Source organism: Delphinus delphis, chromosome 18 (assembly GCF_949987515.2).
Source record: "Delphinus delphis chromosome 18, mDelDel1.2, whole genome shotgun sequence".
Taxonomy (NCBI): domain Eukaryota; kingdom Metazoa; phylum Chordata; class Mammalia; order Artiodactyla; family Delphinidae; genus Delphinus; species Delphinus delphis.
The window spans coordinates 33,015,937-33,035,282 of record NC_082700.1 but is presented as its reverse complement, the minus strand read 5'-3'; the positions used below and the strand labels follow the sequence as shown (position 1 = coordinate 33,035,282).

The following is a 19,346-nucleotide window of genomic DNA, read 5'->3' as shown; positions in this document are numbered from 1 at the left end:
TCCCTTGATCTGAAAACAGACGTGATGCAGAAGGCAAATTCTCTTTCCTCCTTAGCTCCATGCAGGCTCTAACAACTGAGCACCCAGGAAGGACAACAGGTGTTATAAATTTAGTTTGACTGAGGGTAGGCTAGAGTTTACTGAGAATCAAAGATGAGGCCAAGTCAGATACAACTCAAAGAGCTGACCAAAGAAATGGCCACTAAATCCCTTGTCTCCTCTCTATGATTATTCCTCAACTTAGGATCTAGCTTATCAGTGAGATTTCAGAAGAAGTTTTAACTCTGAACTATTTCCATCTCCTTTCACACAAAGAAAAAGAAAGGACAAGAGACATAATCATATTCCCATTTACCCAATCAACCTTACTAACTAATGGAGAAGTGATCTGGGTAACACAATTTAAGGGACTTCTGCCAACACTGTGCGAACTTCCATGCACTGGAGATTTTTCGACGTTTCTAAGTGCACAATTCTGAGAAGATTAAAGAAGAAAGGTGAGAGTGGGAAGGGTAAAAAGGGGCAACACAATCCACACTCTACAATGAAGATTAATTTAACCAGTCTGGTTTAATATTCTTAGAATACTTAAGTCTGAAGCATGCAGAGGACAGGAATAAGAGTTCCCATATGGAGAGGATACAGGGAAAAGCAAAAGGAGTTGTCATTTTGGGCTGCTTTAAAAATGCATAGCCAAGGATACCAGACTATGGAAGAACTGGGAAGAAGAAGGCCAGGTTATGATAATAAAATTTTAAATTTCTATAGACCTTGGGAGTTTACAAAGCACATTTCCTTTGATCATATTACTTAATCCTCACAACAACCCTGTACTGAAGCTGAGACCCAGAGACATTAAATAACTTACCCAAAGTCACATAGGTAGTAAGTGGCAGAGCCAGGACTCGACCCAGGTCTTCTGACTCCTTCTGTGCATTTCCAGCTCCCCTGGAGCTGAAGCAGGGGCAAAAAGGGAGGTGGAAGTAATTTGCCCAAAACTAGCCCTGCCCTCTCCCCTTCTTTCAAAGGCCAAGCAGAGCAGATATTTCACTCTCTCAGTGACCCTTTTTCATCAAATTCTTTCAGGATAAAGCACACAGAATCTGGAAATGTTCCTCAGCCTCGGGTCCAAGAATGGCAACTGGCAGTAGACAATGTCAGAAGTATTTTTGCCATTTATGTGAAATTTATTGGAACTTCAAAGAATAGCAATTATCATTTCAGAAAGCAAAACTTGTTCTTATAATTGAAATTATTTAAAGCAGTTTGTTTAAAAAATTTTTGTTTAGCAGTTTAAGTCAAACCTTTTAAATTATACCATTATGAAAATTATTTTGAAAAATGCTTAAGAATCAAGATACCAAATCTACATTTAACCTACTCTGTGGTCATTTTTTTTCCTATCTTAAATACCTTCCCTCAGTCATTAATTTCATTAAAGCAATTATAATCATTAGAATGAATGGAATATTCAGTCTTTTCGTAGCCAATTTTAAGTATTTTTAATAAATCAGTAGGAAAATGTACATATCATTTTCCTGAAATTTAAATCTTATATTCATTTCTAAATTATATCTAAAATGCTTTTATTGTAGCCTTTTATAAGTAATTTTCTACAAAAAAAATTTAGAGTTCTCAGTCTCAAGTTTCTTGTATCATTCCTTAATTTTTCTTAGGGAATTATATATTTTAATTTTAAACACATTCAATGAGAATTTTTCTTTGCTTTGCTTATTTCCTAAGAATACAAGGATACAATTTAAATGGACTGGGCAAGTGACCAACGTTTTAGCATTTCTAGATCATTTTGTAATCAGCTCCACTACATCTCAGTCTCAAACAGTCTTTCTATTTATGAGAACTACTATCAGTAAGGCCAAGTGCTTAGTATGCATTAACACTAATCAGGGCACATAAAAGATCAACCAGGGATATCTTTATTTGTGCCCAAAGCTTTTAGAGGCTTTCTGAACTACTACTCTCAAGTTCTTGATCTATCTCCCTTTTCTATTTGCTTTAAGACTTCAATTCCATATTTTAAAAATCTAATTATGTCTAACATTCGTTTGAGTACTGATGGTCAAATTCAGGAATTCTTAATAAGATTCATATTAACTGATCACTTTATAAGGAAAAAAATACACTAGAATACTTTTCTCCACATTATTTTAAGCCTTATTTACTTAAAACTTTTCAAGATAAAATGCTCATTATATTCTCCTTAATCATTCATTAAATAGTATCAAAAATGGCTACCAACATTAAAAAAGATAACAAGTCCAAAAATTTTAGAATTTGAACCATATAGAAACAGAATGAAACTGACTTCTAGTATCTTACTTTGAATAATAAGCTCTTGGGTAAGCATGACCAGGAGGGTTGAGCCTAATTTCCCAATCACATGATCTGGGGGAAAAAATGAGCACACTTCAGGCAAAATAAAAATTCCAATAAAAAGTTGTTAAAGTTAACACTAGTTTTAAAAAGTCAACTTTGGCCTTCCCCACTTACTTCCTTCACACCATACCATTCATTTAACAGGCATAACAAAATTATAATCAAGAACCATGCCAACAATGGTTCCCAGACTGGAACCATGCCAGCCAGATAGAGGCCTTATTAATATTTATTACGTGGCTTCTGGAAGGAAGGAAATTTATCTTCTACTTGTCTTATATCCTTTTAATCCCTTGCATATATATGCCAATCTATTTTCTAAAGTAGCTTTGTTACAAAAAGCACTCAGAATACTTGTGGAAAAACTATCATATTAAACTGTTACACTCAGGCTTCATGTCTGAAGTAATAAGGGTGACCACTAGGACTATATTAATCATTCAACAAATAATTACTGACCTCTTTCCACTGTTTCAGCCACCAAGTCAGTTCATATGCTCACTTAAAATCAAATCCCCTTAAGCTCTAAAACAAATGGTACTTATAGTATATACCTACTGCTTATTAACAGAGTTCCTTTGCACTTTCACTAGCTATTATCCAACCATACATTCTGCCCTTGTTTATAATTATAAGTGCCTGGAAAGGATATGTTTCTTAAAATAATAATTTTTTCCCCTCTAGATCTCTCAAGTGAGCTCTGGAGTTAGATCCAAGATTATCAATTCATCTTAATAACTGTTACAAGGAAAATGAGAGATCTTCTGATCTCTTGAACAGAAGACCAAGAGCAGTTAAGTTTAATAGTTTGTTTTCTCTGAGGCTTTTAACAAGCTTTTAATTAACTGAAATAATACTAGTCAAAGGCTTGAGAACACACTAGCCTATTAGTAAAGGAGCAATACAAACGCTGAAACAAAACAGAATTTTTGGTATTTTAGGAGTCCTCTTCTTCATTTAAGAATGCCCACACACTCAGTGGAATTAACTTGCTTTGATACTTTCTTTTGATTCAGTAGCCAATGCCAGTTTAACAAAAAAAAAGGATTTCAGATTTTGCTTTAGGCTAGATTATTGGAGAATAACAAATACAATACCCAAACAAATCATGGCAATGCCTTACTGCTGAAACATATAAAGATCATGTGGGTTATTAGGCAAGAATTACAGAAAAGAAACAGCAATATTATAAAAGCTACAATGGGAGTTTTCATGAATGAAAATTTTAAAAAGTTAATATATAAATGTTTCTAGAATTAGAGTTAAGTTAAAATTAAATTAAATGACCAGTGAGTTGTGTATAATTACATGTAAAAGAAGATCTCAAATTTATTTTTATGTAATAAAACACTACTACTAATGGCATAAGTACTTAGAAGGGACATAAATTTTCAGAAGTATATTTTGTCCTCTATTCATAGAAAGGTAAAGAATCATGGAACATGTTTGAGGAAAAATTGCCTTTTATATATTTAGTCTCTATTTATAACATAAAAGTACAATATTATATTATTAAGAAGAAGTCTGGAACATCTAAAACAGTGTTTCTGAAGATAAATCTTCACCCTATTTTAAAAATGTGAAATTTGAAAACTACAAAGAAAAGAGGTATGATGTTTTTCAAAGTACTCCTGTAGACTTTCTATAACAAATTTTATACAGGAAAAAAAAAAAAAAGGGTCCCATGAGCAAATAAGTTTGTGAAGCAATAAACACTATATATGTCTCTCTCTTGGAGATTTAAAATACATATTAATCTGTTACTGGCTCAAAGAAGTCCTGTAATCAAAAAGCATACTTAATTTTTTAACCCAGTATTTTCCAAATTTATTTAACCAGGAAACAGAACTAACCCTGAGCTAGATGGGCTAGGCATGAAGAAGTATGTACAAAAAAATAATAACTTTTAAATTCTTATGATGGCCTGAGCTACTTAACTAGAACCTCATCATTATGTTTACTCTTAACAAACTATATGGGATTTTTTTGGTTTTTTTTAAGGCAAATAAAATGTACTCACTGTTGCAGAACGTCCTGTCCCTTCTGAATGGAGCTCTCAGCCAACGACAGGCCACTACTAAGGGAGTTATTTGAAACTAAGGTGTAAAACTCTTGCCAGTATTTCCCAAGTTTAATGGAACTGAAAGCTATTAACACCAGAGTGTTTCTCACAAGGAGACAGATCAACTCCACTCTTTTTCTAGAGGTGTGATAGTGAAGCCTACTGCACATGATTCTAGAACAAACAGCATAGGTCCAGTAAAGTTCAGGAAATTAGGATCAGTAGGAAGGGATAATAAACAAATACATCAAGAGATACCACTCACTAAATGTGAAAAGAAAATAGTTTAAAAAACAAAGTCAAAAGGATACAATGATGTTTAAGAAATAGAATGAAAACACAGAGAGATGACTAATAAATAAGGTGACAAAAGCAAGAGTACAGAAAAACACAAATAACCATGTAAGGTTAAAAAAGAAAATGGACAACTGACGACTCGTTATGGTACGCAATCAAATATGTATCATAAATCCTCTTTTAGCCTATCACCAACAAAGTTCACAACCACTGACTTTAGAATTGGAAAGATGCATTGTAGGAGCTCCATCTGAAAGGGAATAAAGTCTATGGTGCAATAAGCAACATATTTTTCTGCCTTTTTAGGTATAGATGGAAGAGGCTCAGAAATTCACTAGAAACTAAAACAGAACTGTGTGCACTGTTGTTTTTTTTTTAATTCAAGAAGGATGCCTCTTCAGATTTATAAAAATCTTTAAAACTGACATGAGTGCCTAGTCAAGGCACATGCCCAATATGATACTTTAACATCTTTGGGAACAAGAAATAAAACAAAACAAAAATATTCCTCATATTCATTTATTTTACTACTTTATTTCCTGTGCAATGAGTATATTAGCAAGTCTTCTGCACACATATGTGAAGGAATGGTAAAATTCAGTGCAGTTTGAAATTACAGTTTTAAAAATCCGGGTAAGTAAAGTAAATGAAAAAATAAAATTTACACTTGAAAGAGAACAAACCTTGCATCTATTAAATAAAAAATGTCAAAAGAAAAAATAAGTTCATCTGACAATCCTAGCCCCCTTCAGCTGTAGATCATACCCAGGATGCCTCCTAAGACTACTTTGAAGAAAAAATAAAAATTATACAACATTTAGCATAAGTCTAAAGCATCTCGGAATTTACTTCTCAATTGGCCAGCACCATAATCCAGGAGTCCATCCTTTAAGTTGCTATTAATAAAGGGGAGACTTAGAAGATAAAAGATTAACATAATAGCTACTGGTATTATTCATGTACACAAAAAAGATTTTTCAAACAGTTATGCTAACTTGATTCTTAATATTTAAATAATATAAGGCTTAAATTGTTTTATGAGTTGTAATTAAAGTTAGAAACAAATCAAAAAGACAGCACATCTTAGGTAATACCCTACCATGTTATTTCACTTTGGGAGTTATTTTACCTTCAATAAAAAGGAACATGAAATAATAACATGATGTACTTTCATTGCTCAATAAAGGAAAACTCAGATTACCCAGAAACCTTTTAAAGATATTTTTATATACAGTTCCTTTGAATAGATTACAATACATTAAATTATCAGATAGCAAAATTCAAGCAGTACTTTTGTACAGGTTCTTAAAATAGCATACTATTTTCTTAGTATTAATTTAATGGTGAAATAAAATGTTTCTTGAATAATATAGCCCGGTCAAAACTAGATCTCGAGATTTTCATAATAATCTCTTAGGTTTCATTTTCATAATAATCTCTTAGGTTTCAACACAAACAGAATTTGGGATTCAGGAGGTAGATGTCAACAGTATTTAAGTTGATATATCAATGTATATGGCATCATTTATGAATGAATCATCTCTCCCTCTATGTCAGAAGGTTTCATATCTCTAGTAAAGTCCTTCTGTATAATCCACAACCTCCTGTGCGAATTGTGAAAAGCTGGGTGATAGATTAAGAAATAAATAAAGCATATCAAATACAACCAAACTTTATTAAAACAGAGCTTAAAGATATTACATGGAATCCCCCAAATTCCATCACCTATAAGGTGAAAATTACGTTCTTAAATGGGGCTGAACTAGCTGTACAGTTTCCTTTTGATTTACTCTGTGTTTACACTGCAAAAGAAAATGAGCATTGCCTATAAGGCAATCTCAGAAAGGGAAGTGTCCCAAAATATGTATAGTGGAAGAAAATGTATTTCAGTATTTCACTGACCTTACTCAAATTATGCTTTTAGTGCAGAAATTTAAGTATGGTAAATTATACCCACTAAATTATTTAAGAACTTATTATCAGAAATGAAAAACCTTCTGGACTATGATCAAATAGGTGCCTGCACTTTTTACTGGATACTAATTGGCAGAACCTCACTGTTACATAATTCTAATTTCCCTTTGAAGTTAATGGTTTCTATAACAACTGTCCTCTTTTTAATATCTATTATGATCTTTGATATCAAATACAAACTAGATATAGCCTAACTTTATTACTATATCATTAAAATTACTAATACATTTACATTACTAATAAATTTACATTTTACATTACTAATAAATTTACTAATACATCTAATACATTTAGGATCCATTTTAAGTCATTAATTTACATATCAAAACTCTCAATCTCCTTCCTCATTAAATAGGTTAGGGATTTTTTGGGGGGTAATATGTTTCTCTTTAATATTTTTATTAGTGGTAGAATACTTTGTTTTTTTCTGAACATTACTTGAATTTGAAAAGGTAATTTTCAAATGTGCTTCCCAGGATGTCATTATAAAATAAATTTTGCACAAAGTTACTTCAAAAGTAAAACTTGAAACTGATAGTTCTTTTTTTAAAGTATGCTAAAACTGAAAAAGATATACATTATAATTATTTTTAAAAGAAACCCAAACCCATCTAAAAAGAAATTTACTTTTTAAATCAAGTAGATAAACAGGAAATTTTAAATAGATAAAATTCATTAAATGACACTTTCTTCTTCTGTAATAATTTTATCTTCAAATAAGGTGAAATAAAATAAAGATCTAAACATTATTTAAATTAAAAATCAGTAAACAAAATTTTTCCCACTTATATCTTGTTTTAAAGCTTCAAGAGGTAAGAATGAACACTCCCATGAGATATTTAAGTTTGTTTCACATAATTGGAAATATAACTTTCTTCTAACTTTGTGGGCAGGACTTTTGTGTGTTTTGAGTACTAACATATATTCCTCACCCAGAACAATGCCTAGCACCTAACATACATACAATGAATATCTGTTGAATAAATAAATATGCTACAGAAAAACATTTAAGGTAGGTTAAAAGACAATAACAATCCATCTGTCACTTTCCAGAATTACTGCCCAAGTTGATGTGTATGCTAAGGTCTTAGAACTAACCATTATCAATACAATCATAATTTTTCTAGTTGGAACATTAACTGAACAAAGATCATTTCCTGATACTATGAACCTTTAAAAAGAAAGTTTAGAAATCAGCATGTTCTAAAACATTTCTTGGGATATATAAGTCTCAGTGGCATACAAGTCATAAATATTCTGGGAAATCAGGACTTGACACTGTCCTTCCACGTTTAGAAAAGTGATTCAGAAGCAACAACACTCTAAAAACACAAAAGATTTGTCTGAGCAGCAACGCCAGGGTATTTTACAGTAATTCCAAATTGCCTGTGGCATCTTTTTACTGGTTTCTTGATATTAGTTTTAGAGTTAAAAAGAATAAATTTGAAAAGCGCCTGCAGGAAACACAAATAGGTTTCCTTTGCCCCTAATGTTTTCTCATACAGTGGTCAGAAATATAAAATAATATTATGGTTTTCTCCCTACATAGTTTTACAAATAATATGAGATTCCATAATGCTTCATTTACTTCGGTAAAATAAGGAAAATCCTGCAATATACAAAGAACATTAAAAAAAAAAAGAGGATTTATCCACTTAAGAATGAGCTGTGGGCTTCCCTGGTGGCGCAGTGGTTGAGAGTCCGCCTGCCGATGCAGGGGACATGGGTTCGTGCCCCGGTCCGGGAAGATCCCACATGCCTCGGAGCGGCTGGGCCCATGAGCCATGGCCACTGAGCCTGTGTGTCCGGAGCCTGTGCTCCACAACGGGAGAGGCCACAACAGTGAAAGGCCCGTGTACCGCAAAAAAAAAAAAAAAAAAAAAGAATGAGCTGTGAATCTCACATTAATATATGAGAGAGTTTACTATAATAAAGACACTAAAATTAAGACAGAATATTTTACCATAGTTAAAAGATCCAGGTTTAATCTAGCTAGAAAAAAAAATCAAGTATGACATAACATAAGAAAAAGTTCAGTAGATCATTTTGGAGGAAATAACGTATTTAATCATAATCAGAACATATATTTTTGCCATCTAAAATATCATCACTGAGTATGTTCTGGAAGTAAAAAGGTACATCCAGATAGAAGGGGAAAATAGAAATTTGTCTACAGACTGATTTAAGGCAATTAGTTCTTAAACTTCATGAGAAAAATATTAACAGTTAGATTTAAACTATTAACTTGATTTTTATTCTAATTTTCCATATAAGAAACTATTAACTTAGTCATTGAATCTCATTTCATGCTTTTTATTTAATAATTTATCCTTACACCTTTAAGAGACAATAAAGACAACTGATTTCTATAAAGATTTTTGGTTTATATGCAGGATTCTTGGTTATTTTTCCTGCAAACTATTAAAAAAATTTCAATGAATGATCATTGCTACATTTAGGAAAAAAAGAGGTTTTCCAGAATCTTGTGCCAATAACTAACATAAACCTTAATAAAATATACAAAATCATTTCATAATTAAAAACAGTAATGTACATATGTAGTGCAAGAGTTGAAAAAAATTAAAAATTACACAGTCCATAGCGTGAGTGAATAATTGTGCTAAGGCTTCTAACACCCTGCTATACCTTTGCAGCTCTTTAATTTTTCTAGTATGACTTATCAATTAGAGTTACCTTTTTATTAGTATAGTGAATGTTTTGCTTGGATTAACTTAAAACTTGTTACAATTCCCAAGTTACAAAAAGAAAAAGTGCTCATAGACCCCAACATCAGCACTCTCAGAGGATAAGAGAACTCTACACTAATTCTATGTTAAATGTACTGACAGCCACATAGATTGTTTTTCTTCAGAGGCTTTTTATGTATATGCGCACATATGTATTTTTTTAAACATGGAGATGCGTTGGCTTCCCTGGTGGCGCAGTGGTTGAGAGTCCGCCTGCCGATGCGGGGGACGCGGGTTCGTGCCCCAGTCCGGGACGATCCCACATGCCGCGGAGCGGCTGGGCCCGTGAGCCATGGCCGCTGAGCCTGTGTGTCCGGAGCCTGTGCTCCGCAACGGGAGAGGCCACAACGGTGAGAGGGTCGCGGACCGCAAAAAAAAAAAAAAAAGGAGATGGGTTAAGATACGTTAAGCTGGTGGCTTCTATTTATCAAGAAGGAGCTGCTTCTACAACTAAGTCAATTATTCACACAGATAAGGAAGAAAGGATGATCTTATCCTCAATAACACTGTTCATGATCCAAAAATATTTGCTGTATTAATTTATGCAAAATCATAAAACATCAACAATCACTTGGTTACTTGTAAATAGGAGAAAAGAAATACCAGAATCTCCAAAAGATTTAGTAATACTATCCTGCTTCTACCTGAAAAATATTTCACGTATCTTATGAAAGATTTTTAAGTTGACTGCAGAAAAAGTAAATAGGTAAAAAAAAAAAAAAAAAAAAAAAAATAGCACAATAAAGCCTAGAAGAGTATTCACAAGTAGGCAGGGATATGAAAGTACTGCTGTGGTTCAGAATCACTACATGGGCTGTCACGTGATAAATTTATTGTCCAGCTAAGTTTACAAAGACCTAAAATCAATAATAAAGCAACGAGGACTATTAAGGGGAAAAAAGGAAAAGTCACTGACTGTAGAAAGAAAATGATCACTTCAGTACCAAACACCTCTGAATGGAAAAGCTACAGTGAGGAATGAGAAATGTGCTCATAAGTTATGTCCACTCTGGAACAGAAAGAGGAAATAGAGAAGAAACAAAGTAAAGAAACTTAAATTTTTCTTTAGGGAGAAAAGAATAAAATTAATCTTTTATTAAATCTCCTAAAAAAACACTAAATGTAAAAATTTTATTTTGACTCTGACTGTAATGGCCAAAAACACTGGCATCACATGATGAATAGCAAACTAGGGTTCAACTTCTACAAATAAAGACTCAATAAATACTTTTACCATCAAAACTACATTAAGATGTATTAATGAAAAAGAGAATAAATGAAAAGAGAATAAAAATAGCCATCACATGGGAATCAAAAGGGCAAAAGATATAGTTACATCAAGTTTCTCTAAGAAAAGATATAAATTAGACATTGATGGTATTTCAGTCTTTTAGGGAAAAAGCAGCTAAACTTTAGAGGATGAGAGTGAAGGAAAGGATCTCTTAAACGTATGAATGTTGTACTGTAAAATATGAAACAATTAGCTACCTAGAAAATGATCATTTTTCTAGAATAAAAAGGTAAAGAATAAAGATCTATGGACCCAAATATGATTGCTGCTACTAGGCTTTTTGTTGTTGTTTTATTTATCTTTTTTGGGGAGGCGAGAGGGAGCAGTGACACAGAGGTCATGACAGAAAAATCTAGAAAGACCAAAGCTAAACTAAACTAAAAGCAGCTCATGAGAATGTATGCTTCAATGATGAAGGCTACTGTCTAGATGATATAGTTTTCTAGTATATTTTTACATTTTAGGGAAACAGCAACAAATTAGGCTTCTAGTGATAAGTTTATTAACAGGTATCCACAAATTACAGAAAGGAAATAAAATTTGAAAAAAACTTTATGAAACAAATTCTAATATGCCTTGTCCTCCTGTTTTTGCCTAAATGTAGCTGAGAATCTATCTATGTAAAGTCACATAAGTCCTGTATAAAATGGACTCCATGAGGCCAATACAGTCTAAATTACATCAACAAAATCATCACAGCTTTGACATAACATTTGGCAACAAAATTAATCAAATAATTATTAAACAAAGATATTTAAATTTAATCTGCACATATACATATATAAATATACGTGTAGTAAATGGAGTATGAGTTCATATATAATTTAAAGTGTTTTTCTTAATTTTACATGTAACTAAAATAATAAAGAATATACATGTATCCAACAGAGACTTAAATTTGACAACTGCTGGACATAATTTAGTCAAATTTAAAGTAACAAACTCGGAAAGAACAAAATATGCATAAAAACCCATAAAAACATATACACATTTTTGGCCAACATATAAATAAGGGCACCTATTTCCAAAGCATAATATAACAAAGCATTATACAAGAGAAGCAATTGCAATGCATTCATTTTTACTGTAGTTCAATGTAATTATTAAATTAAAATCTTACTTTAGGAGTAGCTGGTTTTAAGCAAATTCAAAATATTTTTCCACTGGCAAATTTCGTATTACTATGACTAATCTTTTAGAGCTATGTACTTCCTTCAAAACAGCTTATGCCTTTGTACAGAATTTGGATCACGTACCCATGCCTCTGTCTGAATGGGCCTGATGTTGCTTAGTAGCACCTCTTCATAGTTTCCATAATCAATGAATTTAACTACTGCTGTCATACCTGAAGAATGAAGAGCTTCAACTTCTGCTCGGTAAAACTGAGGAGACAAAAAGGAATTTTAAATATGACAATCAATATTGTCTACAAAGGGTGATACATGATGGAAATGTAAATACTCAAAATGTTACAATATTTGTATTTTTTGAAAGCTTATTTTTTAAATCAATTTTTATTGAGACATAATTGACATATATCATTGTATTAGTTTTAAGTGGACAACATAATGATCTGATATATGTATATATTGTGAAATGATTACCACAATCAGTCTAGTTAGCATCCATCAACACATATAGTTACATTTTTTTCTTATGATGAGAACTTTTAAGATTTACACTCTTAGCAACTTTAAAATATACAATATGTTAAAGAAAATAATTTTTAAGAGAATAATATTTTTAAGAAAGAAAGCTTACCTTTGGATAATCATAAATTGGCTAAGAAAAAGAGAGAAATTCTCTCAGCCATGTGAGTTCTGATATACGTACACTGAGCAGTAGTAAGATTTCAGAACTAAGAGGGTCAATAGAGAAGAACATTCACATGCTAATGGGTGTAAAAAGAACTAGTGTTATGTTTTGTTGTTAGCCATTGAAGCCCTTTGACTAAAACTGGTAAGATGATTCTTATGTACTAATCAGAATATTTAAGTATGGAGCAATGTATTTAAAAAAACAGAAATACATGACAAAAAAAAACAAAACAAAGAAAAAGGCTCATTGTTGCAGTCATACAGGCAGCTGTGGTGAAGGAGGGTTTTCAGGTAAAAAGTAAGCACATTACTTATACCCAGGATTTATAGGATTTGAGACATTGTAAGACCGGACACTTTTATTTCATCTGTTTACCCAGTGTTCCTTGGCTCTTGGAAGCAACACACATTAACAAACTCACTAGGAACTGAATATACGTAACAACTACAATTTTTAAATTTATCTGTTGAGGTAACTGGGAGTAGGTCAACTGATTGGAGTATTCCCTCCACTATAGGTCAACCCATTCAGGACTCAAATTATACATCTGAACGTTGCTTAGTGAATATGATATGGAAACGAAAAACTCATAAAACTCTTATTTACTCTTAAGAAATGTTTTCTTCAAACTAGGGCAGTTGGATGCTCTAATATAACACTCGAACAGTAACCCTTAATATAACAGGACCCTATAGGACCTTCCCAGGACAAACACCCCTCTCCCTCCATGTCCTCCACCTGCCCCTTGTCTGTAGAAAAACTTTAGCCAAAGAATAAATTTAATCAGAGAAGTGAGAAAATGCAGAAACAAAGGAAAACAGTCAAGCAAGACAAAAAAATAATATTGATAGTTTAGCCATTAAGCAAAGTCAAGGACCTTTAGTTTCTCCTCCAGGGCTATAGATAAATATTCTGAGCTGTATCCTTTGAGCTGTTTTGCAGATACTGAAACCCCCACCAGGTAGAAAAAGTTAACCACGGGCTTCCCTGGTGGCGCAGTGGTTGAGAGTCCGCCTGCTGATGCAGGGGACACGGGTTCGTGCCCCGGTCCAGGAAGATCCCACATGCCGCGGAGCGGCTGGGCCCGTGAGCCATGGCCGCTGAGCCTGCGCGTCCGGAGCCTGTGCTCCGCAACGGGAGAGGCCCGCGTACCGCAAAAAAAAAAAAAAATTAACCACATGATGACTAGCCATGACATAAGCTGTTCCATCTTACACAATTCCAAGAACTGGCCTCAAGAAAATGGGAACACACCGACGCTGGAGTTGAAGATTACTTGTACTTAAAACAATCATATGATGCTGATCAGGTCACTGCATGACCAATTTCAAGATGATTGCTGGAGCTGACTACTGTTCTGCATGTAGCTCCCCTCCACCAACCCCTCCCTCCACACGTACATCCCTGAAAGTCCACTTTAAAAGCTCTTGCCCCCTGATGAGCAATGGGGAGTTAGTTTTTTGGGACACAAGTCCATCTTCTTCCCAGGACTGCCAGCTTCCTCAATAAAGCCATCTTTCCTTTTACTCAACACTTGTCTCTCGAGATTTGGCTTTCAAGCTATGAACAGAAAAGCCTGAGTTCAGTAACATTAATAGGCTCACCAGAATCAAAAAATACTAAACACAACAAAAATTCTTATTCTTAATCTTCTAAAATAGCAGTTACTCTGGGTATATCAGGAAAGAACCTGCTTTCACTGAGTTTTTTTTTTAAATAAGTGATGCCTTTTTTTAAGTCTTTATTGAATTTGTTACAATATTGCTTCTGTTTTATATTTTTTGGTTTTATGGCCCCAAGGCATGTGGGATCTTAGCTCCCCGACCAAGGATCAAACCCTCACCCCTTGCATTTGAAGGCAAAGTCTTAACCACTGGACCGCCAGGGAAGTCCCTGTTTTCACTGATTAACTAGTATACTTCATACTACAAAAGTTATTAAGTTAATCCATCATATTTTCCTTTCCAGATCTGGATGCTAGCAAATTTTGAGATACCATGCTAGAATTTTCCTTATCTTAGAGTTCTTAATATACATTCACATCTCTCCCTTCCTCCTTTATTTCTTAGCCTTACGCTTCTGTGTTCTGTAAACTGCTGTATTTCTGGACCCATGCTTCAGGTGTAAGCTTCTTAGATAATTAATGTCAGTTCAGGTAAGTTCAACAGGTAAGTTCAACAATGACAGCCAGTCATAATACATCCTAGGAAAACAAATAACTTGGCATCCTTTCAGGAACTACATGTGAAAAATGAATTCTATATAATGTGGAAAGTACTGCAATAAAGGTGTAGTGATATGGCACTTAATAAAGCTGAGGAGTTCAGGAAAAGCTTCCTGGGGCAGATGACAATGGATACGGTCTTCAAGGATGAAGAGTATTTAGCCAAGTTAAGAACTGAGGAGGGTGTTCCAGGGAAAGTTACAGAGACATGAAACATGAAGAGAAGTATAGGAAACAACAAGCAGTTTTAAATTAACTATGGCATGATGGGTCAACCAACAGGACAAGAAGGTAAGGACCAGCTGATAGAGGCTCTATATGCATGCTAGAGGCTACAAGTGAAAGATTTTAACTAGGAAGAATGACATATGCTCTAAGACCAAGATCACAGTGTTGGCAGTTTCAGTGACAAGTTTAAGAGGAATAAGATTTAAGGCAAGGAGACCAATTTGGAGGCTGTTACAATACCCCAGTTGAAAGAGCTGAACTAGTTATGGCAGACATACAGGGAGAAAAAGCATTGTCCCAAATGCTCAAATCCTTCTATGGAAGTAAAGCTTGAGAGAAGGCAAGATATCATGAGGAATATTTTAAATGATACTAACTGATTATTTCCAGAACATCATTACAATGCAATTAAGATTATGCTTTCTTAATGACAGTTATAGGCAATGCTTTCCTTAAATCTTTACCTTAGTCTCTGGCTAGAAAATTGGAAAGTTGCCTATTCTTGAAAAAACACTTAGAAGTTATCTCTTAAATTAGGTGGTTTCAGAAGATAACTAATGCCATCTCTTTCAGAGAGTGAATATTTATCTTATTTGCTTAAAGGTGCATCTATACAGAGCCTACAGTCCTTCACTCTAAACTGAATGTATACATCCACGTAAATTCAAAGTAGTCATCTTAGACGATCATCCAATTATTCTAAGAATACCCTAAAAGCTCAAAACATTTTGGGAAATATTAGGCACTATCTTTCAGAAGCTATATGACATTATTTTGAATATATTCAGTAGAGGCAATAGATGAATTCAGTATCATTGATTTTCTGAGAAAATTACAATTGAAAGTAAAGCTTTAATAACAATCTCATCAGGTATTTGAAGGCATTTGGGTAACAGCACAGACAAAACTATCTGATATATCCCAAGCACCTAATGCTTAGCAGCTACTCAATTATGGTCTGTTGAATACTCAATATTTGTTGAAGAACTTGTCTAAGTGTAATATCTAAATATCTTAGGTCTGTTATTCTCTGTTGCTTTATTTGTTTCTGGTCTTTCATATTCTCTCTCTCTCTCTCTTTGTATTTTTAACCATGCCTCATAATTTTTTATAGGATGCCAGACATTGTAGATGAAATACTATGAAGAGGATCTGTATAGAAAATGTTACTTTTCCCCAAAAGAGGATTATATTTTGGGGGGCAGGCAGATAGAGTACAAGGAGATATCCTTAGTCATGTAAAGGGCTGATTTTAGGCATTGTACTGGCTTGTTTGTATTTTGCACTTACTACTAGGGCACAATCCTTATGGGATTTCAATGGAAAGCCTGAGTCTTTTACCAAGCCTTTCAAACATTATTAATGATTAATTATTAATCATTTACTTCCTCTGCTCGTCAAGGTCACCATCAACTCCACACTGTCCAATGCAAACTAAAATTTCCATCCTCATCTTAACCTTTCACAGAAGCATCTGACAGAAGTGAACCCTCCCTCTAAGGTAGACAATGTTAGTTCTATAAACTAACACTGATTTCCAACTACTTCTTGCCTCTACCATAATGGAGAAACAGTTAAGCATAAGTAACCCCTCACTAGCCAAATCAAACAGTTGTTGTATTTTGGAAAGTGAGTGGTCTCAGCTGCAAGAGTAAGGGTCTAGATAGTGAAGAACGCCTGTACTTGCTTTCCAAGTCTCCCTAATAGCCAAGGAGAAGCCAAGTGAAACAGTTCCAACCAATGAAATTTGTCTGTTGGTATTTCTGGGAAGGCTTTTGCTTTTCTTGAAAAAAAGAAAAGACACAGCTAGTGCTGTCTCCTCCTCTGCTTTTAGCCTTGAATAAAAACTTGACAGTAGAGATGCTGCTTCTAGACAAATGTTATCTCACATTCATACCAAAACCTTAAAAGACTATGCCATCTAGTTGTACCTGGACCTCTCCTTGCTGCTATCATTAGATAACACCTCCTGATCCCAAGCCCTACAGCATCTTTTAAAAGATCCAACCACACTTCCTAGCCTGAATTTCAGTTCCTTGAAATTTTCAGTTAACTTTACTTCCACCACTCCTTTTAGCCACACACAGGCACACCCTTATCAACTGAAACTACTCTACATATGAAATATTTCAAATATGTTTTGACTTGATCCTCACATCCACCTAGGTCCCTCACACTATAACTCACCTCTGTTTTTATTACCTTGCTAATATCTCCAGTCCCCTAACTACTGGACTTTTTTCCTGTGTAAGTGCCCCCTTGAGAATGAACTAGTTAACAAAGTCAACAAATAATTATGAAATCCCTACACTATGAGAGGAACAGGGCAATAGAGGAAAAACTAGAGATACATGGTCCTGCCTTCAAGGAACTTAAAATCATGGTAGGGGAAAGAGTTATCAATGCAGGAACCAAAACCAAAAATACTTACAAACTGTTATAAGTTTTAGAAAGTGAACAAGGCACTGATTGAGAAAGACAATAATGTAGAAGGGATGAGGGGGCAGAAAAGAAGGGCTTCTTCTAGAAAGTATCTGAGCCAAGTCCTCAAGGATCAGAAGAGTAGTTGGTGGAAGAGCATGTTGGGCAGAAGGGGAAACACGTACAAAGGCCCTTCTCTCTGAGGGTCCCTCTGTCCTCTTCCCCTTCCTGATTGCACTGTGTTGGTCCTCTCTCTCTCAGCCAGGCTCTTTTATCTGATGCGCTGTATTCCTTCTCAACCTCATCTTCTTTTTTTTTTTTTTCACGATTTCCCTCTTTCCCTTTTAGCCAGAATATAATGTAGAACTGAAGATTGTTTAAATGATTTGTTTCTTAGATTATTTATTATTAGCTAAATAATTAACCTTCCTGCTCTTAATTTTTTTAAAGTAGGCTGACTGTGTATTTATCTTTAAATTAAATGAAATCTGCAGAATTTGTGTCATTCAACTGATTTTCTCCCTTGTGAATCAGTATAATTTTACTAGAAAGAAAATATTAATAGTTCAGTTGATGATAACTGAAGTAACTCATCAACTTCACTTAATCACTTTTACAATACTTTTCTGATATGCGGGTGAAAATCAAACCTAACATAACCAAATCCTATGGGACTCCTAAGCCTCCATAAAAAATATTAAATATTTTGTTTTCCCTTTGATAAGTTATATATGTATACATCTATTCAAAGACTTTACAAACTAGTACAATCATAGAACACAACTCAGTCCCAAAGTAATGGCTTTCTACGGTCTCACTAGCCTGTTACATTCAGTACTATTAGTATTTAATAATTTTATAACATGCATACCTTGTTGTCTTCCCAATAAAGTGCTAAACATTCATCTCCAGGTTTCCACAGTTTTGCATACTCCATAGGAATAGATGATTCAAGTACTTTTTCTGGTTTAATTGGCCCAGATCTTCTTTTGGGACCACTATTGTAAAATATTTTATCATCATAGGGTGTAGCTGTGATGGGTCCTGCTGGCTTAATAGGTCCTACTCGCCTTCCCTTCAGTGGCATTTCTGTCTCTCCATTTGGAACACCAATGAAACTATTTGTTCGGACAGGATTCTGGTAATCAGCATTTACATTAAAATGTTTTTCAATTTTTACACCACTAAAAGCTTCATTATTTATTGTTCGTGATTTCCTATCATAAAAATGATCAGGATTTGCTGTTTGGCTTTCTCTTTTCCCACGTTTTTGATTATTATAATCTATGGATTCTTGAGGAAGTGGATTTTCTTTTGCCTCTGCATAGGATGGAACTTTTCCTGATTTGCTTTGCATAGAGTTATCCCTTTTTTTAAATGCAGCATCATTGTGCTGGGAACTTAAAGGGTATGAAGTATCTTTAGTTCTATCATATCTAGAATATGGTCTATCACACTTGATTCTCTCTTCAGCCCATACTTCAGATCCTGAAGAGGTACTTGGTCTTTCAGAACCTCTGTTTCTAGGTAATCCACTGCCTTCTAAAACTGACTTTGAATTTTGGATGTCTCTTTGAAAACGAGGAGGTTTTTCATTCCTTGGCTGTCTGGTATCATTTCGAGGAAGATATCTTGGTTGATTATTATCTTTTACTCCATTTTGCTCAGTATTTGACAATCTGTGTTGTCCTTGATGAAGCTGCTGTGGCTGTGATTTAGGTTCTGAAAAGTAAAAGTATATCATATGCATATTAAAATGAAGACTCTGTATTAATACTTAATTATCAAACTACTATTTTGACATCTTCCACTATCTTCCCACCTCATTATCTTAATCCCTCTTTACTTTGTTAGAGTCCTGTATTTCTAATGTACAGTTTGCCTGGT

At 34.1% G+C, this 19,346-nt stretch overlaps 1 protein-coding gene across 1 annotated transcript in view; it reads right to left on the bottom strand.

Moving 5' to 3' along the window:
• TDRD3 (tudor domain containing 3) overlaps positions 1-19,346 on the bottom strand; it is a 200,885-nt gene that overhangs the window by 28,833 nt on the left and 152,706 nt on the right. The window contains exons 11-12 of the mRNA XM_059995586.1: positions 18,331-19,181; positions 12,025-12,150 (exon numbers count right to left, since the gene is read on the bottom strand). Coding sequence (XP_059851569.1) covers positions 12,025-12,150; positions 18,331-19,181 — 977 coding nt within the window. The remainder of the gene's footprint in view (positions 1-12,024; positions 12,151-18,330; positions 19,182-19,346) is intronic.